Source organism: Harpia harpyja, chromosome 8, assembly GCF_026419915.1.
Source record: "Harpia harpyja isolate bHarHar1 chromosome 8, bHarHar1 primary haplotype, whole genome shotgun sequence".
Lineage (NCBI taxonomy): Eukaryota > Metazoa > Chordata > Aves > Accipitriformes > Accipitridae > Harpia > Harpia harpyja.
In genome coordinates, this window is record NC_068947.1 from 31,457,863 (window position 1) to 31,483,206 (window position 25,344).

At 37.4% G+C, this 25,344-nt stretch overlaps 1 protein-coding gene across 17 annotated transcripts in view; it reads left to right on the top strand.

Moving 5' to 3' along the window:
• Positions 1 to 25,344, top strand: part of ROBO2 (roundabout guidance receptor 2) — a 959,254-nt gene that overhangs the window by 819,712 nt on the left and 114,198 nt on the right. For 11 of the 17 annotated variants that reach the window (XM_052794396.1, XM_052794399.1, XM_052794400.1 and 8 more), the window contains exons 6-7: positions 10,668 to 10,795; positions 14,122 to 14,133. In XM_052794396.1, coding sequence (XP_052650356.1) covers positions 10,668 to 10,795; positions 14,122 to 14,133 — 140 coding nt within the window. Of the gene's footprint in view, positions 1 to 10,667; positions 10,808 to 14,121; positions 14,134 to 25,344 lie in introns of all 17 variants that reach the window. The other 6 variants (XM_052794389.1, XM_052794402.1, XM_052794404.1 and 3 more) reach the window with 2 other exon arrangements.

Below are 25,344 nucleotides of genomic sequence, written 5' to 3' on the forward strand. Positions count from 1 at the left end.
GTAAGTGACACAAGGAAATAGCACAAAAATTGTACTAAAGTGACTCAGACAATTGTGGCCATGCATAATGACCAGGACCTATGGAAAATTGAAGTCTTTTCCAGCCACATGTTCAGGTAGCTTTCCCTTTGATGTCTGCTTGGCAGAAATAGAGATTATACTTTCCTGCTAAGGAGCTGATGGTCTCCTGCATGGTGAGGAACTCAATATGGCCTGTATCAACCTTTGATTAATCTGCTTTTTAGTCCTGGTAACAGGAAGAAAGCGGTATTATTTGAGAGCCTCCAGTATGAGAGTGGCGTATCTATGACTAGCAATTTAATAAAATTTGAATAAGGTTTGTACAGTGTTTCATGTCTTCAAATTTTCTAGTGAAGCCGAAGCGAGCAGCTGCATAGTCTGTAATTACATAGCAAGTAATACGGATTTTTTTTTTTTAGGAAGTGAAGAGATTTTCAATTACGAGTTAAAATTTATGACACACTATAATAACTGTTTAAACCTTTCACACAGAAGAAGCTAGCAGTGCCAGCTCTTTGGCAGAGTGAGGTTAGCTCAGCAAATGTATTTTTCAGTTGCCTTAAAAATGACTAAGTAGCAATCACATGGGCCTTTTTTTTGCATTCCAGCCTGGAACAGCTGGTTTAGCTCAGTAAATACATCTTTAATGAAATTACAACCTGCTCTTGTAAGTTGCATTTACAGGCAGTGTCTGATTAGATGAATATTGTACTAGAGATGAAAAGGGGCAACTGCACCAACAGGAAGAGGTATTTGTTTTACACACCACCCACGCAATGGGAGTGTAGGCAGAAAAAACAAGAGCGATGCTTCAGAACAAAAATGGTGTGTAGTTTACACAAAGTAGATTGCTAAGTGTTGAGAGATTGTAGGTTATTAAATGAAAGAACAGTGACACACAGCAGTGAAAATTATAAACAGCACAGTAAGCTTTCTTATTTACTGAAGATTAGGAATACTCATTAAAAATTATTTTGGAAAATGCATTCTTTATGCATAGACTTAACTTATTTTAAGATATGCGTTAGCTCCAACAACAAAAGTCTGTGTAGATGTTAATCTTGCTATGTTTTTAAAACTGGTCTCTTTGTGCCTGAAAAGTAATTGCATACGCATAGCCTGGGTAGAAATACTGTCTGTCACACTTCTGATAGGTGTGCATTTTAAGTAGGTACTATAATTTCTGTGCTTTCCTCCATGGCTTCTTGTGAGATCAAAACTAAGGGTAAATGATGAAATTTTAAAAATATCTTACTGTCTTCCAGATTCAAATCGTTGAAATGGATTTAAATGTGACTGACAGCAAACCTTATCCCAATAAACTCAGAAAAGTTAGATTTTTTTAAGAGGGATCCAGAAAGGGCCTGATAGCCAAAGATGTTCTTCATTTGTTTTTCTCCGTGATCATGGGATAAGGCACTGTAAGCCAGAGAGACAGTAATTTTTAGGAATAAACATGGTGCTACATAATTCTATTTATATTCTGTGGATGGGATAGTGAGGTATTTAACTACAGCCTCCTCTAGATAGAACCAAGGGGAGAATGACCTTTCAATGAAATATGAGTTAATAACACTGCAGCACTGTGTGCTTTGGTCGAGTTAATCTCTGCAGATTGTAACAAAATGCAGTCTAATGTGTATTGAAAATTAATTAGAGTAAAGAGTGTGTTTTAGTGGTGTAATGGATATAATCTTTGGTTACATCAGCAAATTTCTGTTGCAGTTAATAACAATTAGTGGTTTTAAATAAAGGGTCAGGGAAAGGGTGTTTTTCATATTAGCTGTATCATGTGTAGTATTCATCACCTCTGTTTAGATCCAGTATGATTTGCATGCCCATCTTTTGTTTCCTAAGCTAAAGCATCAAGGAAGAGATTAAGTCCCTTTATGAGGAGCATAGGGGAGAAGATTGGAAGTTCTTAATAGCTTGTCAAAAGAAGACATTGAAAGAAAGAGGTTTAATATGCTATTTGTATTCTTACATACATCTGGAGGGAGTAGAGGCGGTTTGCAGAGGATGTTGTTATCTTGGTTTTAATGTAGCACATGGCTGGCACAGGGTAAGCTGCAGTGCAACTTGCAGAGAGTCCGTGTAGCCTAACTGAATACAGGCAGATTTCAGCTGAGTGCAATGTAAGCATCTTTTTAGCTGTTATGTTGAATCATTTGAGGAAACTTCTCCTGTAAAGCCAGATATATCATTTAGAGATAGAGAGCTAATAAGGGGTAGAAGGGAGGCAGGGATTGGTTTATTTTTGTGTATATAGTGTCAAGATGATGTACCCCAGTGCTGGTGGGGTACACCCTCCTGTTGTTCTTTTGGTTGAGTATCCCTCTTCTCTTATTGATACTTTGCCTGTCAGTGATCCCTTCCTGTTCTGTAACTGGAAAAATATTCCTTACAGTTTTCTGAGGAATACATGGCCAAGTGAAAGTGTAAATATTTTTTGACAATTTAAATCCCTCAAGGCATGGCACTGAATAAAGTCCTGCAAATGCATTGTCCCACAGTTACCCCAGAGGTCTATAGTCTAACCCAGTAGTTACCTGCCATTCAATTTGTATGAAATATTAAATGCTGTGAGCAAAAGTGTTAGATGCGTGGCTGTGCTAGACTGATCAGCAGAGAAACGGTTAATAACATTGACATCTAAATTGGCTTCATGTTAAGTGTCAGTTCTCACACAGAGCTGAAGAAGAGCTATTGTTTCAGGCAGTCTGTTTGCAGATGCATGCAAACAGTCTCCAGTTGCTTACATAAGGGTCAAGGGTGGGAAAATAGCTTTACAACTCCACGGACAGCAACTGTAAAGGAATTGTGTCAACTAGCAGTCCTGCCTGCATGGTTTCTCTTTATGCTATGTGAACTGTTGGTGATCTATAAAGTGATCACTGTCAGTGCACTTGAAATAGGATTGTCACAAGAGAATGTTTTGTTATTCTCTCTTATTTAACATACTAAAATTGTTAAATTTCAGAGAATTAAAGAAGTCACTAGCAGAGTTCTGAAACAAAATGTAATGCTAGTAGTAGTAGCCTCAAACATAGAAGATTTCTCAGAATTTTCCACTCACAGAAGACTGCAATAAATAAATGGTCTTGCAGGAAGGAGACCCAAGAAAACTTAATGTAGAATTTCACTCAAAGTACTCATTCTAGTGCTTGAATATTTCTTTAGTATCAGAAAAGCAGACTATAGTAAGTAAAAGCTTACTAATCACATAGTTTATACATTGTAAGTTTTAGAATATTAAGGTAGCCTGCTTTCTTGAAAAGTGTAAGGATATCAAGCAGTTTAAGCTCACTATTATCAGCTTATTGACTATTAAAACTACAGAATGAAAAAGTAAAGATACTTTACTATGCAGTTTTTCTCTAAAATCCTCAGGAGAGCAGGGACAGGGAAGCTGGTAGTTATGTTCAAGTGAGAGTAAGATTCAAGAGTTCTGACCACAGCATCATTGGTGCTACTGGAATGGCTGGCCTGCAGGGGTTTCTTCTGCTTTAACACATTCCATCCCTGCATGGGATACAAAAGTTGTCATCTCAGTTAAAAACAAACAAAAACTGTCAGTGAAAACACTGCAAGGTTAAAGTTTTAACCCTAACAACTATTTTCCATTTCCTATTGCTAAGTCCTATGTTGAGAATTACTTAACATTAGCAAAATGTACTTTTTAAGAATATGACTTCTGGCTCAACTGTAATATTGAAGGCACTTTCATTAAAACATTAACATGACTTCATCTTTAATTGCCACTTCAAGGTTGGTTACTGATTTGAAGTACAGATTAGAAAATATTTCAGTTAGTTCTCTGACAAGTTTATGGTAATCTTTCATTGTGCTTAAGGTAAATAATAATAGACAGGACAACAAATTCTGTTTTATTTCAAACTACTCATAATCTGTGTGCTCCTGTTAAAAAAAATGCATCAAGCCACAGTTAGTGAGTGCAAGATGCCAGTCTGGGCTCAGATCTTACTGTGTTCCAGTCCTTGCAGCATCATTTCAATTTTTAAAGAATGGGAACGGACAAAAACAGTATTTTGCTTTTCCTTAAAATTAATTTCAGTGTCATGTGCTGAGCAGATAACCCTGAGAATCAAGGGTGCTTTTCTGATGGATGGATTTAGAACATAGGCATTAATAATACAAATCTCCCCAAGTGCCTGACAAATGTGTCTCATCTGTGAAAGGACTACTTCTGGTGATAGGATGATAGGTCTCCATGCCAAGTCATTACATGGTCTCTTAGCTCATACTTCTACCAACGTTCCAGTTTTTGAAATGTGGAGCTCTGTCTGGAACTAAAATCAAATCAGAAGCCCATTTTGGGTAATTATCATGTGGTAATTCCCTGTGAGTACTTCTCTGTGCAAACAGAGATGTAGAAGTAAAAGATGGAGCCTGCATCAGTTTAGACAGAGCTTACTGAGTCACTGATTCCCAAACATATGTTTTGTTCTTAACTTCTGTTTGTTTCTAAATTATTTCAAAGAGAATAAAAAACCAGTCTCATTTTTCTTTCTGGGTTCTCTCCTGAGCACATGGCTACTGGTTTTGTGAGGCACTAGTTACGTGCAGTCACACATCTATGTTTGCATGTAAGAGTAGTACTGTATAGTGTAATGCTTCCAGAGAAGTTGGAAAACACCATTTCCTTGGACATAGGTATGGTTTCACAATGTTGGCCCAATGACTGTAACTGTTGTATACATCTTTTATGAGATTTAGGTCATTTTATTGACTGCCTTGGTTTAAGGCACAGTGCAGTGTGGATTTGTGTTTTATATTATTGCAATTGAGAGTGTCCACTATAAGAAATTACCAATAATGTGCTGATCACAACCCATAAAAGATTTTGGATGAAAGCAGAACCTGCTGTCAATATATTTTAAGAAAAACAAAATAGTGTATCACTTAGCTCTTTCACTGGTTTGTTGGAATAAGGCCAGTGAACCATTTTATATTGCTGCCTTGCACAAAGAAATTCAAGGTAATGTCACTTTGCCTTATACCTTTCTCTGGCATGAATGACATAGCCAAAGAATAAATGGGAATCTGGACATGTGGATGTGGGTGGCAGCTGTCCTGTCAGCACCTTGGGGATAGCTCCCTGGTAGCTCAATTTATCATAGCTGTAAGCAGCATCTTAGAGCCACCCAGCAACAAGCAGCCTTGATTTCAGGGGTACAACAGAGTAATTTGAGACCAGTGCACGCAAATATATACATTTATGCTTTCTCTGTCACTGATTCATGTTTTGCTAGGGAAAGAAAACCAGAGACTCCTTTATCTTTCTCTCGGAAAGCTGTCACTCACATAGGTTTGTGCTGCTTTCTTCTTCCACTCATCAATGGGATGGAAGTGAAAAAACCCCAACATTTCTTGTAAGGGAGCTGGCAGTAGGGGTGGCTGCATCACCGATGGGAACGGAGGCTCTCCCTTCTGCTTCTGGATCACACAAGGCTGAAGCAGGTGAAGAGCTCACGCTTCCTATCTCACTGCAGCTTCCCTCTGGCTCCCTCCATCTGGCACAGAGAGTCTAGGAGCCAGTGAAAAGCTGTGGCACTATGCTGGGAGCTGAAGTGCCAGCACCACAAAAGAGAAGTGGAGACAGAAGCTTAAGCCCCCTTAACTACCTCCTGTTTACTCTGTTTTTGGCCAGTAGCCTCTTTCTATTTGGGCTCCCTAATCATTGATGTTGTGAGTAATCTTGAAGCTTTGTGTGTATTTTGCAAAATAGCCTGGCAAACAGGCAAAAGAAAATAGAGCAAAGTAATTTTTGTGCCATCTCTAAAAAAAAGAAAGTTCACAAAGCCTCCATACAAAGATTCTATTACATTATTTTTTTTTATTTACAGTAATGTTTTAGAAGAAAATAGGTGCCTCATATAAATTTGTGTAAAGTTTTTGAGGCCAGTGGCATCAGTTAGCAGCAGTTAAGATGTGACTTTTTCTCCTGCAAACTTCCTGTAGCAACAAATGTGGCTTTTTGAGTTGAATTTGTTGAATTCAGTAATGCATTCTCACAACTTTAAAATACACTACTGAAGCAACTGCATCCATGTATTACCAGTTAGGCCTACATGGATGTCTAGGAATGAAATGACTCCAGCTGCAGACAGAGTTTTGCTACCTGTGCCTGTGAAAGACAAAGAGGTGCATATATTTTTATGCATAGCTGCATGCACATTTTTGAAAATCTGGAAATCTAGGGGTTCTGTGAAGCACTCAGTAAAATGTATATCCAATGCAAAAAAGCATATTGCTAAATCTCTCAAAGTTCAGTAAGTTCTGTCTCTTTTTTCATTTGATAACCCTGGAGATCGGTGGCAGAGTATGGACAGATACACTTTTGAATGTGGGGGAAAAAAAATATAACTGTGACAAAATCAGTTCAATTCAAGATTATTCTTAGATGCTTAAGCTAGTGCATGAATCCAACCTCAGTACATTAACTTGTGATACTTAAAAACAGTTAATGTGTTTTGTTTTATTTGTTATTTGGTTGAGCAGATGGTAATGGTTTTGACACAATTCAGTTTTTTATTTTTCTTCTTTTCTTTTCTTGAAAAAGACAAGGCTCTTTTTCCCACTTTGTCACAGCTGGTTACCAATCAATCTCAATTCACGGTACAGTGATGATAGCACATGTTGTTCGGGGGCCAAATCTGATTGGGTTGCATTTTCAGCAGTGTTTCATATAAAAAAAAATTGTGTCTATGGCAGTGACTGTCAGCACACTATTGTACAACTGTCATTAATCAAAACTAGCAACAATGAATGCATTCACATGTGCTAGAGACTGCCAGATTTCACTCAAAATCACCCAATTTCTATTAGAAATTCCTCACCAGCAGTGTTTTCTCATCTGCTTGTCGTTTCTTGTGTTTCTTTCTTCCCTTCCAGTCCCCTGCTCCCTCCCCCCCCCCCCCTTCCTCCTTGGTTAATTAAAGGCAGATCTACTCTAACTGTGACTTGTAGAACAGAAATTATGTAACATGGTGCCCAAAAGTGGCTGGTTTATATCTAGGCACAAGGTGACTAGCTGTTTAAAAGACCTCGCTGAGCTCAGTCTGATGGCTGAAGTCTAAGCTGAACTGAAAGGTTAAGCACCTCCAAATGTGTAACAGAGAGAAGTACTTAAAATCAATTAGATGGCCATAAACATGTGAAACTGACGTCTGATGGCTTATGTTTTTAGCTGAATGTTGGCATTAATTGGCTAGGAGTCAGCAATATTTGGGCAATATGTCAGAAGGTGTTTCTTGACACTGCAGATATTTTGAAGGCATTGCCTTTTTAGTGCACTGACAATGTTAAGGAACAACTTAACCAGTACACTCTGGTTTTCTGCCATTCCATTATCAATCCAGGAGTCTGGTAACCTCTGTCTGTGATTGGTATTAGCAGTCAGAGAGGCCCTAATCCTGATTCCCAAGTGTTCAGTAGCACTAATCCAGATGAGAGTGAACTTCTCCAGAAACTTGTGTGGAAACACCTCGCTATGGGAATATGAGGCCCTGGGACAGAGAGGAGACAACGGACTGTTCAAGACTGCGCAGGTGGATGCTTGAGAAACTGAAAACATATTCAGGCTTCACTCCTTGTTACTTCATGGTCCCTTTCTCACACAAGCAAATTGTGCTGCTGTGGATCAGGCTAAAAGCCAGTTTTCTTCCTTTCTCCTTCCTGCCTGCTTCATCTGTCAAAGCTCTTCACTGAACCGTGGTGACTTCTGGGGACAATGTGGGTGGAACAGATGACTGAGGGGCAGCGTATCAATACTTCAGGACAGCAGATGGTTATAATGTCCCATGGGTCCATCTACGTATGAATCTAATTGCTAGATGGCACGTTCTGTCAGGGTGGTCCAAAAACCCAGTGTGGCCTTGTTGGGGAAGCAGACTGGGAGAGCTGGACCTCTCCTTGAAGTAGTTGATAACTGGGTCATGACGGTGACATGTTTATGCCACCCTCCATTTCACGACCCAAGTGGGCGATGATGCCTGTACCCTCGCTCTGCGTCCTGGCATGCCATGCAGCTGGCTCATTCCCCCAGCAGCCTTTGCACAATTTGCATGATTGGCAGGTGCAGGCATAAAGGCTGCCGAAGCCTCCAAGGCAGCTGGCTGGCATGCCAGCACCAGCGCATCAGTGAGATGAAGAAGAGCGAGTCAGCTGCAGCCCACAGCAGACTGGAGGGCCCTGTCCCATGCTGCCTGCATCCCAGTTCAAGCAACAACTCAGTCAGATACAGTCCTGCTGCCTGTCTGTTTTTATCTCAGCACTGGTTAGTGAACCACAGGGATGTTATTTGTCCTAAAAAAAAAAAAAGGCAATTAAATAAATGGTTAATTGTTGCCTAGCTTTGTAACTGTGATTCCTATACCCAACTCACATTTATATTACAACTGATCTTAGTTTTCTCATCTTACAGGAGCTGAATACAACTTTACATTTTTAGTCCCCTAGGGCTGGCCTTATGTCAAGAAAATAAGCATTTTCTCTTGTCTGCAAGTCTGTGGTTGCCAAAGACAAATAACTGCTCCATCGTTGTGGGATACTGTTGTCATATTCTTGAGATTTTTAAGGAGACAATTTGCCTTTTCTCTCTTACGAAAACAGTGATTTCTGTTTGCCATTGACTAGTGCAGCACAGCATGCAAAATGACATAATTTGTGAGCAGTTGAGAAGAAGTGTTCCGCAACTGCATATGGCTGTTGAATGTAGTTGCAATAGATCTGTACTGCTCCAGAAATGGCATATTAAGTTCTTTAGTGCCATAATGTTTTTGTCCCCCTCAATGGTACTATGCTAGCAAAAAAATTGTCCCTAAAAGTTTCTGAAGTTTGCCACGGCATCTACTTATCCTTTCCCTTGGCATATCTCTTATTCATTAGTGAAACCTGAGTTATTGCATATACATATAATTAAGTGTAACACCTAACAAAAGGGGTATTATATATATGTTTATGTTTATCTCAGAATGGTTAGCCTCAATTTGGTCTTTTTTTAATTTATTTTTTGCTAATGAATGTAATGGACTTACTGAATATGGAATGAAGCTGTATTGTATTGTGGTGAGTGTGAATTGTATTGTGGTGAGTCTTTATTCTTGGAATTGCTAGTAATGCTCTAATTGATGTTGTGAGCTTTAATTAGACATAATAGAACTTTAAATGTTTCGACATGTAGGATCCTTTGAGTTAAGATGCTTTAAAGTCTGTTAGCACACAGTGCTCTCTCTACAAATCTATACTAAATGAACCAATAGCCATTTATGTTATGTACACAGAAATAAATGTTTCAGATTCCCAAAGCATTTAAAAATACTCATAGAGCCTCACAACATTCCTGGAACTAATTGCATTACATTCTTATTCATAAAAACATTTAAGGGTGCTCTTCCATATGATTTCAGTATGTTTGCTGAACAAGTCTACAAGGTCTTTACTGTATAACAAAGAGAAGGTAAATTAGTTCTTCTGAAGTTATGTCATGAGCGTGTATACAGTGAGAAAGGGTATTAACGTCTCCTGAAGTCTTGATCTTTTTTCACTTTCACGTTCCTCTTTCACTATTTGATACATGAGAATCTGAAGCTAACTTTAGATTCAAGGTGACTTAAGGTATCATGGGCTTATTATGTCTAGAAGAAATGTTGTTGAAAATAATTTTACAAGAGAGTATTTCAAGAGTAAAATATCCATGCTGAAAATCAGAGTTTTCCTGATTTGGGAGCCAAAGAAATTTCATACAAGATAAAGTTTCCCATTGACTTTAATGAGCTTTGGATCAGAGCCTAAAATAGTTTGTTAAGCATGACTTCTGCAGGACAATAACAATTTAACAGAAAATATTTTTCTAGGTGTTTCTAGGCACTCTAAATACTTTGAGAATGATTGTTCACTGCATGCTGAAGTACTTTGTATTATTTCGAGTTTTATACATCCTCATAGTTTTAGAATTATTACAGCAATAGAAACAAAGAAATGGACAAAGCATAATTGAATTGTTTCTAATTTCTTTTAAGAAAGAGAAAATGTTATTGTCCACCCTTAATGAATAATTTTGTAGTATTTCTGTGAAATTGATAAATCTCCTTTAATGTGCCTCTTCAATAAACATCACCTTCCAGAGCTTAAATAAATTTTCTATTGTTTGTAATCATGTAGTGTCAGATCCTACCAACGTGCTCACCATTTCCCTAAGGGGTTGCTGCTGTAGAGAAAAACTATATAGAAAGGGAAATTTCCAGATCAGCAAAAGGTAAAATGTGTAGCTCACATAGTTAAAGGCATGATAAACCTGAGCTGTCATGTATTGATAACTGATGTCTGATAGCTTAATTTTATCTTATTGCTCTAGATCAAGGACAAAGTGAATGATATTAATAGTAAAGCCCTAATACTGAGTGAACATAGCAATACTAATTTTATGTAAAGTTTCTAACTAATGCAGAGTGCAATAAAAATGTCACGAAGATTAATGCTTGGTGGAATTATCTAATGCTAGATAATAATTTATCTTCCAAAGTTGGCTCCAAGATAGATTCAGACTGGCATATTCCAGGTGAGAGTTTTTGTTCATTTCTGTCGTCTACAGAAAGAGTTTTCATTCCTTTTCTGTAACACAGGTATGACATCAAAGATGATTACACTTTGCGCATTAAGAAGGCCGTGAGCACAGATGAAGGAACCTACGCATGCATTGCTGAGAATCGAGTTGGAAAAGTGGAAGCCTCTGCTACACTCACTGTGCGAGGTGAGTGTTCCTGTGGAGGGAGGGTCTGTGTCCTATATGGATAAATTGCTTTCTGGTGAAATGGGCCACATCCTTACCTGACATTGTTTGGGTTTCACATACCCTTTGCAATTGTGGGTGCTGCACTGATTTACAACACAGGTGAAATCCTGGTCCTGTTGATATCTCAGGCAAAATTTTAATTGACTTCAATAGGATAGGATCTCCCTGCAGTTAAAGAGCTGTTCCAATGTTTTTTTATTGAAGAACAGATGCATATATGTGCATAAGCAAGCACTACGTAACTGTGGGCATAGACTTTAATAAGTGACCCATAAGTTTAGGCTATTATTCATGTTCCTTTCTCTAATAAGTATAAGGAGTATAGTAAATAACTATGTTTATTAATGCCAAACATAATGCAGATAGTAGTATTATGTGATTAGCTTTGCCATAATTAAACTCTCTACCATTACTCTTTATCTGAAAGATAAACCCTAACCAAAGGAAAAAGAAAATCCTAATTAAATTTTGTAAGTATTACAAGGTAAAGACTAACATATTCTCTCCTAAAATATTCTTGGTCTCTAGTATCCACTCAGTGTTTATGTGCTGCTGTTTGATGTGGTAAGGAGGTTTTAAGACCGGTAGAATAATGAGTTGCCAAAATGTCTTTTGTGACAGTAGATATAGACATGCTAAAGATTATGGGGAGAGAAAAAGTTTGTAGGCTAGTATTTCCATATGAGTAAATAGAATATAATAGTTATTATTTCATTCCAAAAGATAAGCAGCAATTTGGCACAATGGATATCATGCAGACACTATTTCACAGTTTAGTGGTGCATGCTGACGGTTTTCAGTAGAGCTGTGAAAGGTTAATAAAAACATTTTTAGCTTTATCTGTTCTCCTCTTTTCATACACATTAAATCAAATGTTCAAAGTCTCAGTGGATTGCTTTATTAGAACCGGGGTCAACTGACCCAAGAGGCCAGCTTCCATTTCCATCCATTTAATGCATGGACACAGTTCAGTTTAATTTGCTGAATTCAAAGGGAAAAAAAGCACTGAGTGGCTTTGGGGGGTGGGGGAAGATGTTAGTATATAACAAAGAAAAGAGAGAATTGTGATAATCCATCTGCTAAAATATTACCTCAGTGTTTGCTTTAGACGATAATGCAGCTCTTCCCATTTTAAGCTGAAGAAATAGGTTTACCTGCTATATGCTTGTGTAAGAGATAGTTCTTCCATTTTGTAACGTGAGAAAAATAGTCACTACAGCAAACTCCCAGAAATACTCTCACTCTATTCCTTTGTCACAGGCAGAATCACGGTATCCAATAAATCTGGCAACCAATTCGACAGCCTTTAAACACTCCTGAACTGTGTCCACTGTATACATTACTGGAGCAAGCCTTTCAGATTTGCTACCCAGACTTGTGATATAAACAATAGCTAGAACCAAGCAAAAAGTCCTTTGAAATCACTGAAGCTTGGACCTGATGAAATTAAGGTGAAAAAAACCCAAGGAAATATATAATTTAATCGATTTTCCTACAGTAAAAGCAGGTTTTCATTATCTTGGATATTTTTCCCCCCTGGGTTTGTCATTTACAGTCAAATACATAGTGTTTATCCAACACAAATGAAGCCATGATATTATAAGCATACTAAATGTTCAGGATATCACAGAAAATGAGAAAAGCCAAGAAATTCAATGGAGAAAGCTATTACTCTGAATTTTCTGGAAACAAAGGGCTGGGCAAACTCCCATTGACTTTAGAGGGAAAACAAACAATGGTCTTTTTAATTAAAGGAAGCCTTAATTCTGAATTCTTAAACTTTTGCCAGTTTTGTCTGAAACTGCTTTTACTGTAACCACTTGTCACGTAGAGGAGCAAAACCACATAGCATTTCAAAATTTACTTTGAGGGTGCCTTGGTCCTTGCAGGTGTTGTGTAGTTACAGCTGCAAACCTGGCAACAACAGCATAATCCTTAGCTCCTTCATTCATGGCTCCATCTTCTCAAAGCAGGGGATGAGGATGCAGTCAGGAAGTTTGTGTTACGCTGTCACAAAAAACAACAGAATGTGAATTCCGTGACTCAGCCTTCATACCCTCTCTTGGAAAGGTGCATATCCCTCTTATTCCTCATCTCTCTCCAGAAGAAGGGATATGTCCATAATACTAGAAGCCAGAAAGTCTTCAAATAGATAATGGGTGAGAAAGGGCAGGAGGCTTGAAATAGTTAAATGAAGTGGGTATGCCAAACTAAGGATAAAGCCATAGAAAGGTTGAGAACTAAGAAGGTCCTTGCATGCTGTGTTAACTCTGAATCTGCATATCTTACATTTGACCCTAGCCTGCACATAAGCATATGGAGCTGGTTAACTTCTTAAAAAGAAAAAGGAAAAAAGGAAAAAAAGAATGTGCTGTTGCTCAGAAATATGTAACTACTGCTGCTGCTAAAATAAGGGAGGTTTCACCTACACAGTTGCAACCTGGAGTCAATTTTATGTCCAACTTTTCAGCTGTTCTGAAAGGGGATGTCTATATTTTATTAACAGAGGCACTGACAGCCCTCTTCCCCAGCACAAGTATAATGAAGGGCTGTTGCTATAATCAAGAAATCACTTGTTGCAGCAGCAGCTTTCAATCTTGATATCAACCTGAAACAGTATTAACCTGTCAATCATTTAGCAGCAATTTTTTTAGGAAGTAGAAGTTATCTAAGCAGTAATTTGGGAGGTTCTGGCTTGAAATCCCTATGGCCATTTCAGCCTATTTGTTATATTTTCATCAGCACTGTCAGTGAGGAAAAAGCAGTGTGCTGTAAGCTTTCATGCCCGTTATTGAATGAGAAAAACTGTCCTGGGCTTTCTGTAGCCTTTACTGCTGTACTGACTGGTCATGCTTAAAATTCAATTGGTATTTGACTCAGAAAGCAAAGCCTTGCATCTACTGGCATGACATTTGGCAGTCTGCAGCTTAAATTGATGTGTCCATCAGGATCTAAAAGTTTGTGCTAATGCGATGCAATTTTTCTTTTATCAGGCATTAACAATGATACTTGATGATGGCATGCGAAGATAATAAAAATGTTTCTCAGAGAATGGTTCCAGTCAGCTTGTTCAGATGCTATACTCAAGTAAATGTGATAATAGTGGCACGTGACTAAACAGTAACAACAGTAAACATTTTACTTAGGCTGTCATTTGAGGGGTTAGCAATCATGGTAGTATCCATAGTGGAAGGTAACATTACACGTCATGCATTCTGACAGATATTCTTTTCTTTTTTTAATTTCTTTTTTATGTTCTCACTACACCATTGTAATGTCAACAGCTCGCCCCGTTGGTAAGTAACCATCCTTCTATCCATTTTAGCATGGCTTCATGCAATGCTTCATCTTTCATTTGCAACAGCATTTAATTGGCTGAAATTAGCAGCCAGTGCTTAATAGTTTTAACTGTCTAACACCAGGCAAGTGATTTTGACTGACGAAGTGCTATTTCTGAACTTTGTATTTTCTGCTCTGTCATGTATAAATGCATTTGCCAAATCACCAACAAATACCAATCAGTGAAACAGGGTGGGTGTGGTGATACTGAGCCAAAATCACTCATTCAGATGTTTTTAACAGTCTATTTAAGGGTCTGGTATAAAAGCCATTGAAATCAACAGAAAGGATTGTATTGACTTCTGTGAGCTTCTACCAGGCCCTAAACGATCAGCTTATTACGCTTTTATTGCATAGCAGTAAAAGCACAGGCTTTGCATGTCCCGTCTTTCTTGTATCTTTCAAAGAGTTTTGAAATGAAGTAGTCCTGAAATCGAAGAGGGGATGGAGTAGATTTCCGTGCTTGTTAAGAAAGTTCATTGTTGATTTTTGCCCTTGGGTCATCTTGGAGTGCGTTTTGGAATGCACTGTATAGGATGCAGACTTTTTTGAATAACAAGTCCAGAGGAGGACAACCTCTGGATTTTTAATTCCCACACTGAAAATTTGATTTTTTCCTATGCCTTTGAAATTACTTCTGAAAATTTGTAAAAATATAACTGAGCATAATGGAAAATTTGCAACTGTCAGTAGCTGAAATTCACTTTTGGTGTTCATAAATATCCTGAACATATTATTTAATTTTCTTTCACGGATGTTTACTCTGTGCCTATGTGGATTTTCTAAATAATTTAACCAGTTGCACTACGCCTGATTTTTGTAGTTTGTGTTTAGATATATCTTTTAGAATAATAATATGGTTACTCTGATTTTTTTTTTTGGATTAGTGTGAAAAGTTGGTACTAGTGTTTATGGAGATTGCTGAGGCGTTTGGTCTTCATTTAGTCAAAACTTTTGTTAGATACCTGTTTGACTAAAGTTTGTGAGTTTGAACTTGTCTCATCTCTTCACTGTTACGAGTTTGAAGGAAGAAAGGTTGGAATAATTTAAAGATAAAATCCAGGTTAGGCCTCTGTTTCCAGGACTAAGGTGATCCCATGCTTGTTAGCTTGCTTGAACTAACATATGTAGAGCCAAACCAGGTACCTCAACAGTCATGGCATGGCTTATCCGCACCTGGAGAATTCCCTGTGCAGAATGGAAATTCACTGTTCTCCATTTGGGATTTTGATAGCAAGATTTAAAACCCAATCACTACTATATTACTTTGGCATTAGACTAGTTCTCCAGAAATTAAGTCCAAAGAATTTTAACAGTGTAAAACTGGAGTAAACTCATAAGAAAATTTTCCTTTGCTTAGAAAATATAGTATGAATTTAGTATACTTCTAATGTAAATCTCTCTTTTTAGAGAGAGGGGGGATTTACGGCTGCTTCTTTATTCACTAAGAAAATGCTACAAGATTAAAAGTACTTCTAGATATTTTTCTCACTTTGCTCACTCTTAAAAGAAAGGCAAGAAAAAAAATCACAAAGCAGAGACCTTTTTCAGGCTCTGTGAAAGCCACATAAAATAGATGACTGGAGATTCACAAGAAAATTACAGATTTCAGCAGTGTTGATGGTGTTGCATTTCGGGGCACTGATTCTTTTTTAAGACTTTTCAGGCCATTGAGTCATCTCTGAAGCTTATACAGAAGTTCTTGGTCTCAAGTTACTTTATGTCCAGGTATATGATCCCCTTGTGTGACCATGCTGTGGTCAGTTTGGCATATTCCCTGCCTATGCTATTTTGTTGCAAGTGAACATCTGGTACAAAGAAAATTCTTCTTTTACATGATTTATTCAGGAAACATAAATTAGAATGGTTGACCTTAAAATAATTATTATATGGTCATATGGTCTTTATCAAATTATTTATTTTAGTGATTATCTTTGTGAATTGTGAAAAGATTAAGTAAATAAGTCCAACCCCAAAGATATTTAACATATAGAACTCCCATACAAGTGTGTATGTAGTGATTGCTGTGTATAAGCAGATCAGTTTCTTTAGATCACTTTTATCTGATCCTGTACCTGTAGAAAAAGGCAATGCTGTCCTTATGATAGTGTATACCTTTATTGTTTTTTGCTTAATGACCTGAAATGGAACTGATTTCTACAGTTCATATCTCTGTAGGCAAAGCAGGTGGCTACCTATCCTGTTTTTCGAAACAGTAAGGCAAAACAAAGTAAATTCCCTCTCCACCACCAGTTCCCCACCAAGAAGCCCAAGTCATCTTCTGTTAAAATTGTCATTTGACAAGAATGGTGAGTCAAATCTTGTAGCATTTTTTTGTCCAGGAAGTTAACTGGAATGCAGAGCAAAAATACCTTTCCTTACAGAAAGGAAGCTAAAGCAAACACTACTTAATGTTATTAAGCACACAGCACTCTAGGAGGGTGACATTTTAAAAGAAGCATTTTTATATATTTATGTGTGTGTTAAACTGCAGGGGAGCAGTTTGAAAGTTTATATTCTTTCGTGACACCTGAGAATTATCTAGGTACCTCTACCTTTCATCACTACCTCCAATTCAAAGAAGACATGTTTTGTCTTCATTGTGTTTTAAACAAGACCAAACCATTTTCTTTCAGTGGCTTGTCACTGAAGAATAGAGAAATGTATTTTTAATGTTCCAGGATTGCAATTCTTGTTGCAAACTGAATAATTTTCATTTTCTATTCAGTTTTTGCCTGTTTCAAATATTTACATTCGGTTAGTTGTGTTATTTTTATTGAAATTTCAGCTTGAGTGGAAAATTCAAGTGGGATTACCAATGACCATGTTTGGTTCAAGCAGTTATTAACATATGGTATATACTACATAGACAAAATGAGGTATGGTTCGGCCCGAGGTGGATGGCACCTGGTGAATTTAACAGCTCTATGCCAGATTACTCATCATGTTTGGATTTGCTACTAGGAATAAATGTGTTGCCCGTTTTTAAAATAGATGATCTCTTATTTATAACCTTTTGAAAAGATTTCCGCCAGGATTTACAACAGGTGGGTTTAGGAAATGATATTTATCCCTATTTAGACTGTTTCTATTGTTATTTCACTCATTAGATGGATTTTCCAGATAAGTAAGTTAGTATTTTCTCACTTTCACACATTCTGCTGTATTTCTTATGGTAGTTGGGCAGGAGAATAGCTGCTAAAAGAAGCACAAAACTTGGGAGGAGCCCAAAAGTTTCATATAGTCCCACTGAAATAACACTGACCCTCTTTTCAAAAGCAGTTGCTGTATTGCTTTGAGACAGAGCACCTGAAGTTCAAATAGAAGATCTATGAAGATCTCTTTGATGTTTCAGTTAGCTTTTTTTGTAATCATCCAAAAAGTCAGATGACAGAGTACTCTGTTTTCAAATTAATTTCAACTATGTCCAAGTGAAAATACAGTTCTTTGCATTTCAGTTGCCTTGCAGTAAGTCAAGTCATATGCTATGACTCATCTTCCCAGAAAGAAGTGACATGCAGCAAATAGCTAGATACTTTTGCCACCTGGACAGAAATTAAGTATTTGGAATTAGCTAAGGAAGTAAAGGGAGACCACCCAAGTTACAGAAATTTCACTTCCCTACTATGTTCGAGAAGAGAGAAACAGATAAGACACCTGCCACGAATTTTCCAAATTTCGTATTAATTAAATGCAGTCTATTCACATTTAAGTGCAATGTGACTGTATGACGCATTTCACTCTGCTCTGGGAAGTTTTCATGACATAAATCAGCCTGGCATGACTTAATGATCTGTTAAGAGTGGTGCAGCATGAAACATAAAATAGAAAGGTCTGTATTTTAAACAAAGTTGTGTTAGCTGTTGTGACTAGAAGTTATGTTGTTCACATGGTTCAGATTGGTAAGTGAGAAAGATCTCTTCTCCATTCTTACTCTTGCAGGGAAAGTCTATACAGGATGAATGCTTTTATTTTTAGTATATTCATAAATATATCACCTTCTCTTGAGACACTGAGGATTTATAAAATATCAGTAATGGCAGCTGGTATGTGACAGAAGAGATGAGATCATGCTTGGCACTACGGTGCCATCTTTCAGTGGCAGAAATCTCAAATCTATATTGAAGTATGGTATGTTGCCTGTCTGCCTGCTGCTACCACCTATAGAAATTTTCAGAAGAGGGTAAGGACACCAGTGAACATTAGGCTTTTCGGATTTGTCTCCTACTTAAGTGAAAGAATAATGCATCATTCTTGTTTAAAAATAGGCAAATTCTTCAGATTAAAGAGAAAAGGTTGCATAGAATGAAATTCAGATTTCTTTGTATACCAGTAAGAGATTAAAATACGGAGCTGACTTGTTCTGACATTTCTTAGCCTTTTAAAGACCAGTCAAAAATCCTAAAGTCCATAGCATTTCTACCTTGGCAAAAGTCTAATAGCTGAACTTAAACTTGAATCCTATCATGTCTTCAGATATAGAAATACGTTTACAATATATGGGCCAGAATGGCTCTGCAAGTGGACACTGAGCACATTACCCACCAAGCATTTACATGCTGGTCCACAAAACTTGGTTTGATTTCCAGCTGCTCCAAGTCTTCTTGGGTATGCCAGATGGTGGTCAGAACAGAAACGCAGATCTGATAGAGGATTCTTCTTCAATAAGTGTGAAAGATGGCAGTGTATGTACTTGAAGTTTTAGCTTCATACTGTGACGTCCTGGCTCATTCCACTGTGGCACCAAGTATGTCCCAGTACTCATACTGTTTCTCTTAGAGGAAACCCAGTTACTGCAAGTGCAGGAAGAGATTAAGTACCTCATTTTTTCTTTTCTTTTTTTTTATTGCCCAAACTTTACTCTAGCTTAGGAAAGTTTTAAGAAGTTCAATGTGTAAATCTTTTTTAACTTTCCTGAATCTTGCTCAAATCAGTGGGAATTGTTTTCTTACTTCAGTGGATTCTGAGTCTCTCCACAAGTCTTTGAAGATTAGTGTATGAAAAAGCCTTTTGATGCTTTGCTCCCCCCAAACTTTTCCCTTCCTTTTTTCTAAAAGGAGAAATCGCTTACTTTTCCTTCAAGAGGAACATGGAAATCAATACATTAATCCATTCACTTTTCCCTTTACCTTCTTTGCTTGATTGCTACTAGCCATATTACAGTTTGGATATGATCTCAGTATTATTCAACAGCAAAACTACTGTATGCCCAATTCCTTGAATGCTAGCATTGTCAGTCAGCATAAATAGTCTTTTTTCTTCCTCACTCTTTTTCCTCTCTTCACTTAACAGTGGCCCAAATTGAGCAGAGTATCTCCTCTCAGCCTTTTTTATTCTCAAGGGTAAACAAACCAGGAACTCACCATCTTTCTCACTATAGATATAGCCTATTAGCCTATCTAGGCTCTTTACTCTTCTCATCAGCTCCTTAGCTCTTCTCTTCAGCATGTGAATTCATGTTTTTTTGAAGGAGATAAACAGATTACACTCATTATTTTGATGAAATCATACTGTATCAGCAAGGGGTATGTTTTTCTTTTTTAAACACATTACCAGCAAACCCTCCTGCTATCTCCCATGACAAAAGGAATCATGGCAGATTACATGTCTTTTTGTTGGCATAATTTGTTTTGTTTGCTAAACTCACAGAAGCTATAGTAGCACAAGCCATCCCCTAATGGTACAGTTTACATTAGCAAGTGGGCTCAAGTGTTAAGATTTTAGGAAAGCGCAACTTTTCCATCTGATCTGAGCAAAAGGTATATCCTGAATCTCAGACACTTGAGGAAAAAGAAAAAAAATTAAAAAGCATTGTCTAGAGTAGACAAAGTCCTGAGTAATGTAAGTTATTGAGCAGACAGAATCAGTGCTACCTCTCTTTATAAGCATCAAAATTAAGTGAAGGACTTTATAGAAGGGATTTTCCAGGAGCATCTGTAAGGTGCAGGGGCTGCTTAAAAGAAATTATTGGCCAATATATAATAAAATAGAGATGTATGACTAAATGAGAGCAGGCTACAGTCTAATGGTGAGATGAAATTCAGACCAGATATTTAAACTTAATATTTAAATGTACTGTAAAACAAAGAGGAGAAGGGGATCAGGAAAAGTGCTGATGCTGAACTTAGAGCACTGGAAATGGGGGTGGGGGGCAGAAAGTAGATGTGTTTCTCTTCTGCTATGTAGGAGACAGAGCTGGATTTTTTTATAATTATTCTCATAGTTTTGTTTTATTAACATTGTCCTAGGGAAGAAGGAAGAACAAAGTCTTGGTAGTATTCTTTTTTTTTTTTTTTTTTTTTTGTGCTTCAACTTTTGTTATAAAAATGATAAATGTAGATTTGGCTGTTAGGTTAATTGAAATTGGCACAGAAACTTTGAATATAAACCAAACCTGCTTTTTCATCATTGTTTAACTCACATCTCTTTTTTCCACTATGCAAATTTATCCCACTTCATCCAGGGATAAAAGAGAGATTTTATGTGTCAAAATACATAGGACAGTTAGTGTTATTGATTCTCTAGACTTCTTTCACCTGTTGCAAAGAAAGAAAAAAATGCTTATGCTTCCATGCTTTCAGAGATTATCTGCTTAAGTGTTTCAGAAGAATTGAGGGAGAAAAATGTTGTTATATGTGAAATTCAGAACCTGAATTTAAATTGAAGATTAGAACAATTAGTCCAGGTGTGAAGGAAAGTTTAGCATTCTCAAATGATTGAAGTGTGATCTTTTCACACTGTTGTGTTCTTACATGGCTCATCTGGAATCAGTAAACAAAACAAAACAAAAGGAATTTCTCACTTTCCATGAGACAGGAGCAGCATGAAGGACACTTACAGCAGAACTGTCCTGGTAATAAACTTGCTGAGACCTCACTTCCCCCTGCTTTCTACCTCTGTCCCATTGTAGGTAGCTTGATTCCTCTTCCCCAGTGCTTCCTTTCATTCAATCTGCTAAAAGTTCTTCCTGCTTGCCCCCTGTGCTTCTAATGTTGTGTATTTGATCTATTGGGGTAGAACATATGAGAATTAATTTTGAAGCAGTGTCAATGTTAAAGATGGTATCCGAGCTACGGATTACTGATACTCCCCTAGGTTATGGGAAGCTGCTTTTCAGAGGAATCCAAAGCAAGTACCTGCTTTGCCACCCATGTCATTTTAAAATAATATCACAGGTCTAGTGAAGGGCTTCATGAATCACTTGTTATCCCCACAACCTACCCATTCCTTATTTTTATTGGCAGAACCATCCATCTGAAGAAGAAATCATGGAAGAAGGAGAACACTCTAAATGAACAAGGAAGAGAACATACTTAAAGAAGAAAACAATGTCCACAAAATGAGATCTATGCACTTGTTTCAAAGTCCAGCTGCACTCATACAGACTAGGGAATAGTTATAGATTCCTATGCTAACATGATACTCTTGGCAGAGAAAAAAAGGAAACTCATTTTCCAGGCAACTCAGTCGTAACTAGCGTGCTAAAAAGTTGCATCCTTCCCTGTCTGTGAACACACCTAATCATTGGAGCACACCATAAGATTGAGAAGTCTTTTCACTTTAAAGAAAATGACCATCCTTAACTTCCATTAGTTTGTCCCTGATAAGAAATATCTGAATTAGTAATAGGCCTTAGCTGTCATCCTCTCAGGCTTCTGTAATGGCTCCTGTGTCAGAGGCTACACCCTTGATTTATCATTAGTCATAGCTAATAGTGCACTAATAACTTTGTGTCCTAAGAACCACACATCACTTTTAATATCCATTAAGAAGATCTGAACTTCTGAGGAAAGAACTGCTGACTCAGCCCAGGTTTCTAGTGTTTGAGACTGGACACATTTTCTGTTTTCTTATACTTAGTCCATCAGCAATAGTAGCCTTGCAAAACATCTTTCAAAACTCCTTGACTTTCATATCTGCACTTTTTGGCAGCTCATGCCATGCAAAGGACAAATGTTGTTACAGCAAGGTATAAAAGGAGGGGTTTGCAGTTTTCTCTTACATTTGTATCACAAAAACATCCAAAAGTCCAGTATCTACCAGACCTTCTAGGCAAATTTAATATATGACACACAAAGGTGGGGTATCATTATTTTCTTTCAAGAATTCCTGTACTGCCTTCAACTGTCATCTACGCCAGTATCTGGAAGTAATCCTACTCCATAGACGATGTCAAGGGTTACCTCCCTTTTCAAAATACATAGTACTTCAGCTGGAGCCCTGGGACCTTCATCTATCCTCCGTGTAAATATCTTAGAGGCAAGTCTTGATCTGTATTTGGTAAGACTGGAACTGAGTTTGATCTCTTAAAATATCAACACGTATCAAAGACCAGCTGAAGTGGCCACATGAATATTGTCATTGTGGTAAGGATTTGAGAGGAGCATTGAGATACCCAGTTTAAAGTCTCTGAGGGCTTTGCAAAAGAAGATTGTGATGTTGATGGGGTTCCAGAAGTCAGAAGACAATCTGGGGAAGGCGCCATTATCTCATCCCCCTAACTGACTTTCTTACTTCCAGGCAGATACTGAGTATTGTACCAGGTGTAACTTTGATTGTTCAAAGGATTATTATGAAATTAATTTATTGCTGCAAATGTACAATGCTGAAAAGGACTGTAGATGGGAATATTAGGTTGGTCTGCTGTTTCTTCGCTGCTGGAAGCAGAACTGAGTCTTACAGAATTTGGTGCTTTACCAGCCAGTGTGTTTCTTGTTCCTCAAACCTTTTTCCCGTGTCAGTGAGCATTATCTGAATTTTGCTTAGAACATTTACAAGTCAGCATCTTTCCCCTTGCTCCCTTTGAACCAGTCACAGAAATATGTTTATGGATAATAAAAAATTTGAGTTTAAAATGAAGCACTCATCTTTATCACTTTGGCTTGCCTAAATAATCTTCACAATGAATTTCATTTCTGTTCACTATCAACTACATAAGCCAATAGGAGAATTTCTACCAACTTCAATGAGCTTTGGATAAAGCCTCATGTGCCATGGTATATGAGGACATTTTATTTAAGTACATGTAATTAAAAGATTACTAAAGTTTTTATTATCTGAAAATTGTTTGGATTATGTAAAATGAGTTTGGTCTTATAGTGGCTGCCTTAGGTAATTGAGGATGTTTAGTAAAAAAACAAACAACAACAACAAAAATCCCACTGATATTAGTTGCTGTGGTTACAATTCCATTTCTGCTTGCAGTAGCAATGCTGGACTAAAACTTATCTACTTTTAATTAAAATCACAGCAATATATAATGTATGAACCCCAGGGCACCTGGGCGGGGGGAGGTGCTATGAGCAAGTCGTGACAATAAAATTCCCTAAGGATCGTTGAATTCAATGTGAACCACAAATCACAAGATCAGCTTACAAAACTGTGTCACTGGAAGAAAATGTTGCTAGTACTTGATATGGGATCAGTGTACCTTTTGCCATAAATTCACATTTTTCTGTGGTAATTTTCTCCTCCCCTTCTAAGTCTTTTGCCACATTTCTTACCAGGAGACCAGAGTTCACCTAGGAGGGATGAACTCACTGTCTCAGGCAAGCTTCTCTATACCAGCAGCTTTATCAGCTCCTGGTGACTCAGTGTAACCTTTATTATTCAATAACACTACTGGGAAAGAAATCAATACAATCCATCCCTACAGATTAGAGATTCTGCTAACTATTAAGATTGGACAAGAGTTGAGAAATCACTTTGAAATCATTTACAGTATTTGTTTCTTCCTTTTTTTTCTACAGCTCTTCAACACTTGAGCAGAGGCTACCTTCATATACATTTATTAATAGAATAAAAGATCCATTCAGTCATGCATAAAACAACATCTAGAAAGTGCAACAGAACACACTCTTCCCATTTTGAACAACACAACTAATGCTCACTACTGTGCATGCTTTTCTATCTCCATTTTGATTCTTGCAGTAGAATACTGTTCTGTGCTGTAAAAACAGTTCTGAACATGATGTGATTAACCTTAGGGTCCCCCCATCCCCTCATCTCAAAGCCCCCTCGTACATGGCCTATGCTTTCTATTCATGTTCAACCATCTGATTTCCATATCATCCCGCTCAGCCTCACAAGCGGCTATTACCATAACAGAGCTTTAGTGTGACATTGATTGAAGCCAGTGCTTGCTGAATGCAGCATCAAAGCATAATTTGCCAGAAATCAAATCTAATTTACTGTGTACTATTTAAATTTCTCAAAAAAAAAGAAAAGAAGTTTCAATAGAAGTACACTAGGTCTGTAGTCTTAATTGTTCTTTTTTCATATTTTTGGCTAGTCTCCTGGAATCCAAGCAATATATTTCCTTTTAGAGCCATTGTCTTTGACTTCCAAATGTCAATTAAGCAAGAGCTTTTCCACTCTGTTTATTCCAATCCAGTTAATGTTACATCTGAAACAGTAAAGGGTAATAGCCTGATAGGCACAACACTCGGTTTGCTGCTTCATAACAGTTTTTTCAACAGATTCTTCTAATGACCTTAATGTTTAGCTTGAATTAAGCATTAAAGTACCACATAACTTTGACAGCTGAAGCATACCAAGCCTGCTGTTATTTCTCTAACTGTACCTTTTCAGAATGTTTTAAAAATTCACCTACTCTGAGAGAAGCAATAATGGCTTGAATTAGGTTTTGTCCAATGTTCCACTGAAGCTGGGCTTTGAGCAAGTCATGATCTCAGTTAACCTTTCTGCAAAATGGGAGTAATAATATTTTTCTATCTTTATAAACAGCATCTATATATGAAGATAATGAGCTCTCTTTTAAGGAGAATTGAAGAGCCCGAGTGCTTATTCTGTCAAAGCAGCCTTGCTGTCTCTGAGCAGGGTCGCATTGCATTCTCTGGGGATAATGTCAGTCTTACTGCTCTGGTAGTTACACTTGACCAAGAATTACTCCTGCAATTATTAATTGTTACTTTCAGTTTTCAATTTGCATTATTCAACTAGAAGTTGATAGATAAAACTGATATGGTGAAAATATTCTTTAAATGCTGTAAACAATGTCATTTTTATCAAAGGCTGTCTATAAACAGAGCTATGGCTGAATATGACAACAAATTGGAACAAAATGGGGGTTTCCTTCATTATAGAACCCTGTCTTTGAATGAATTAAAAAAACACATACAAGGTTTTATTTTTCCAAAATGGCATTT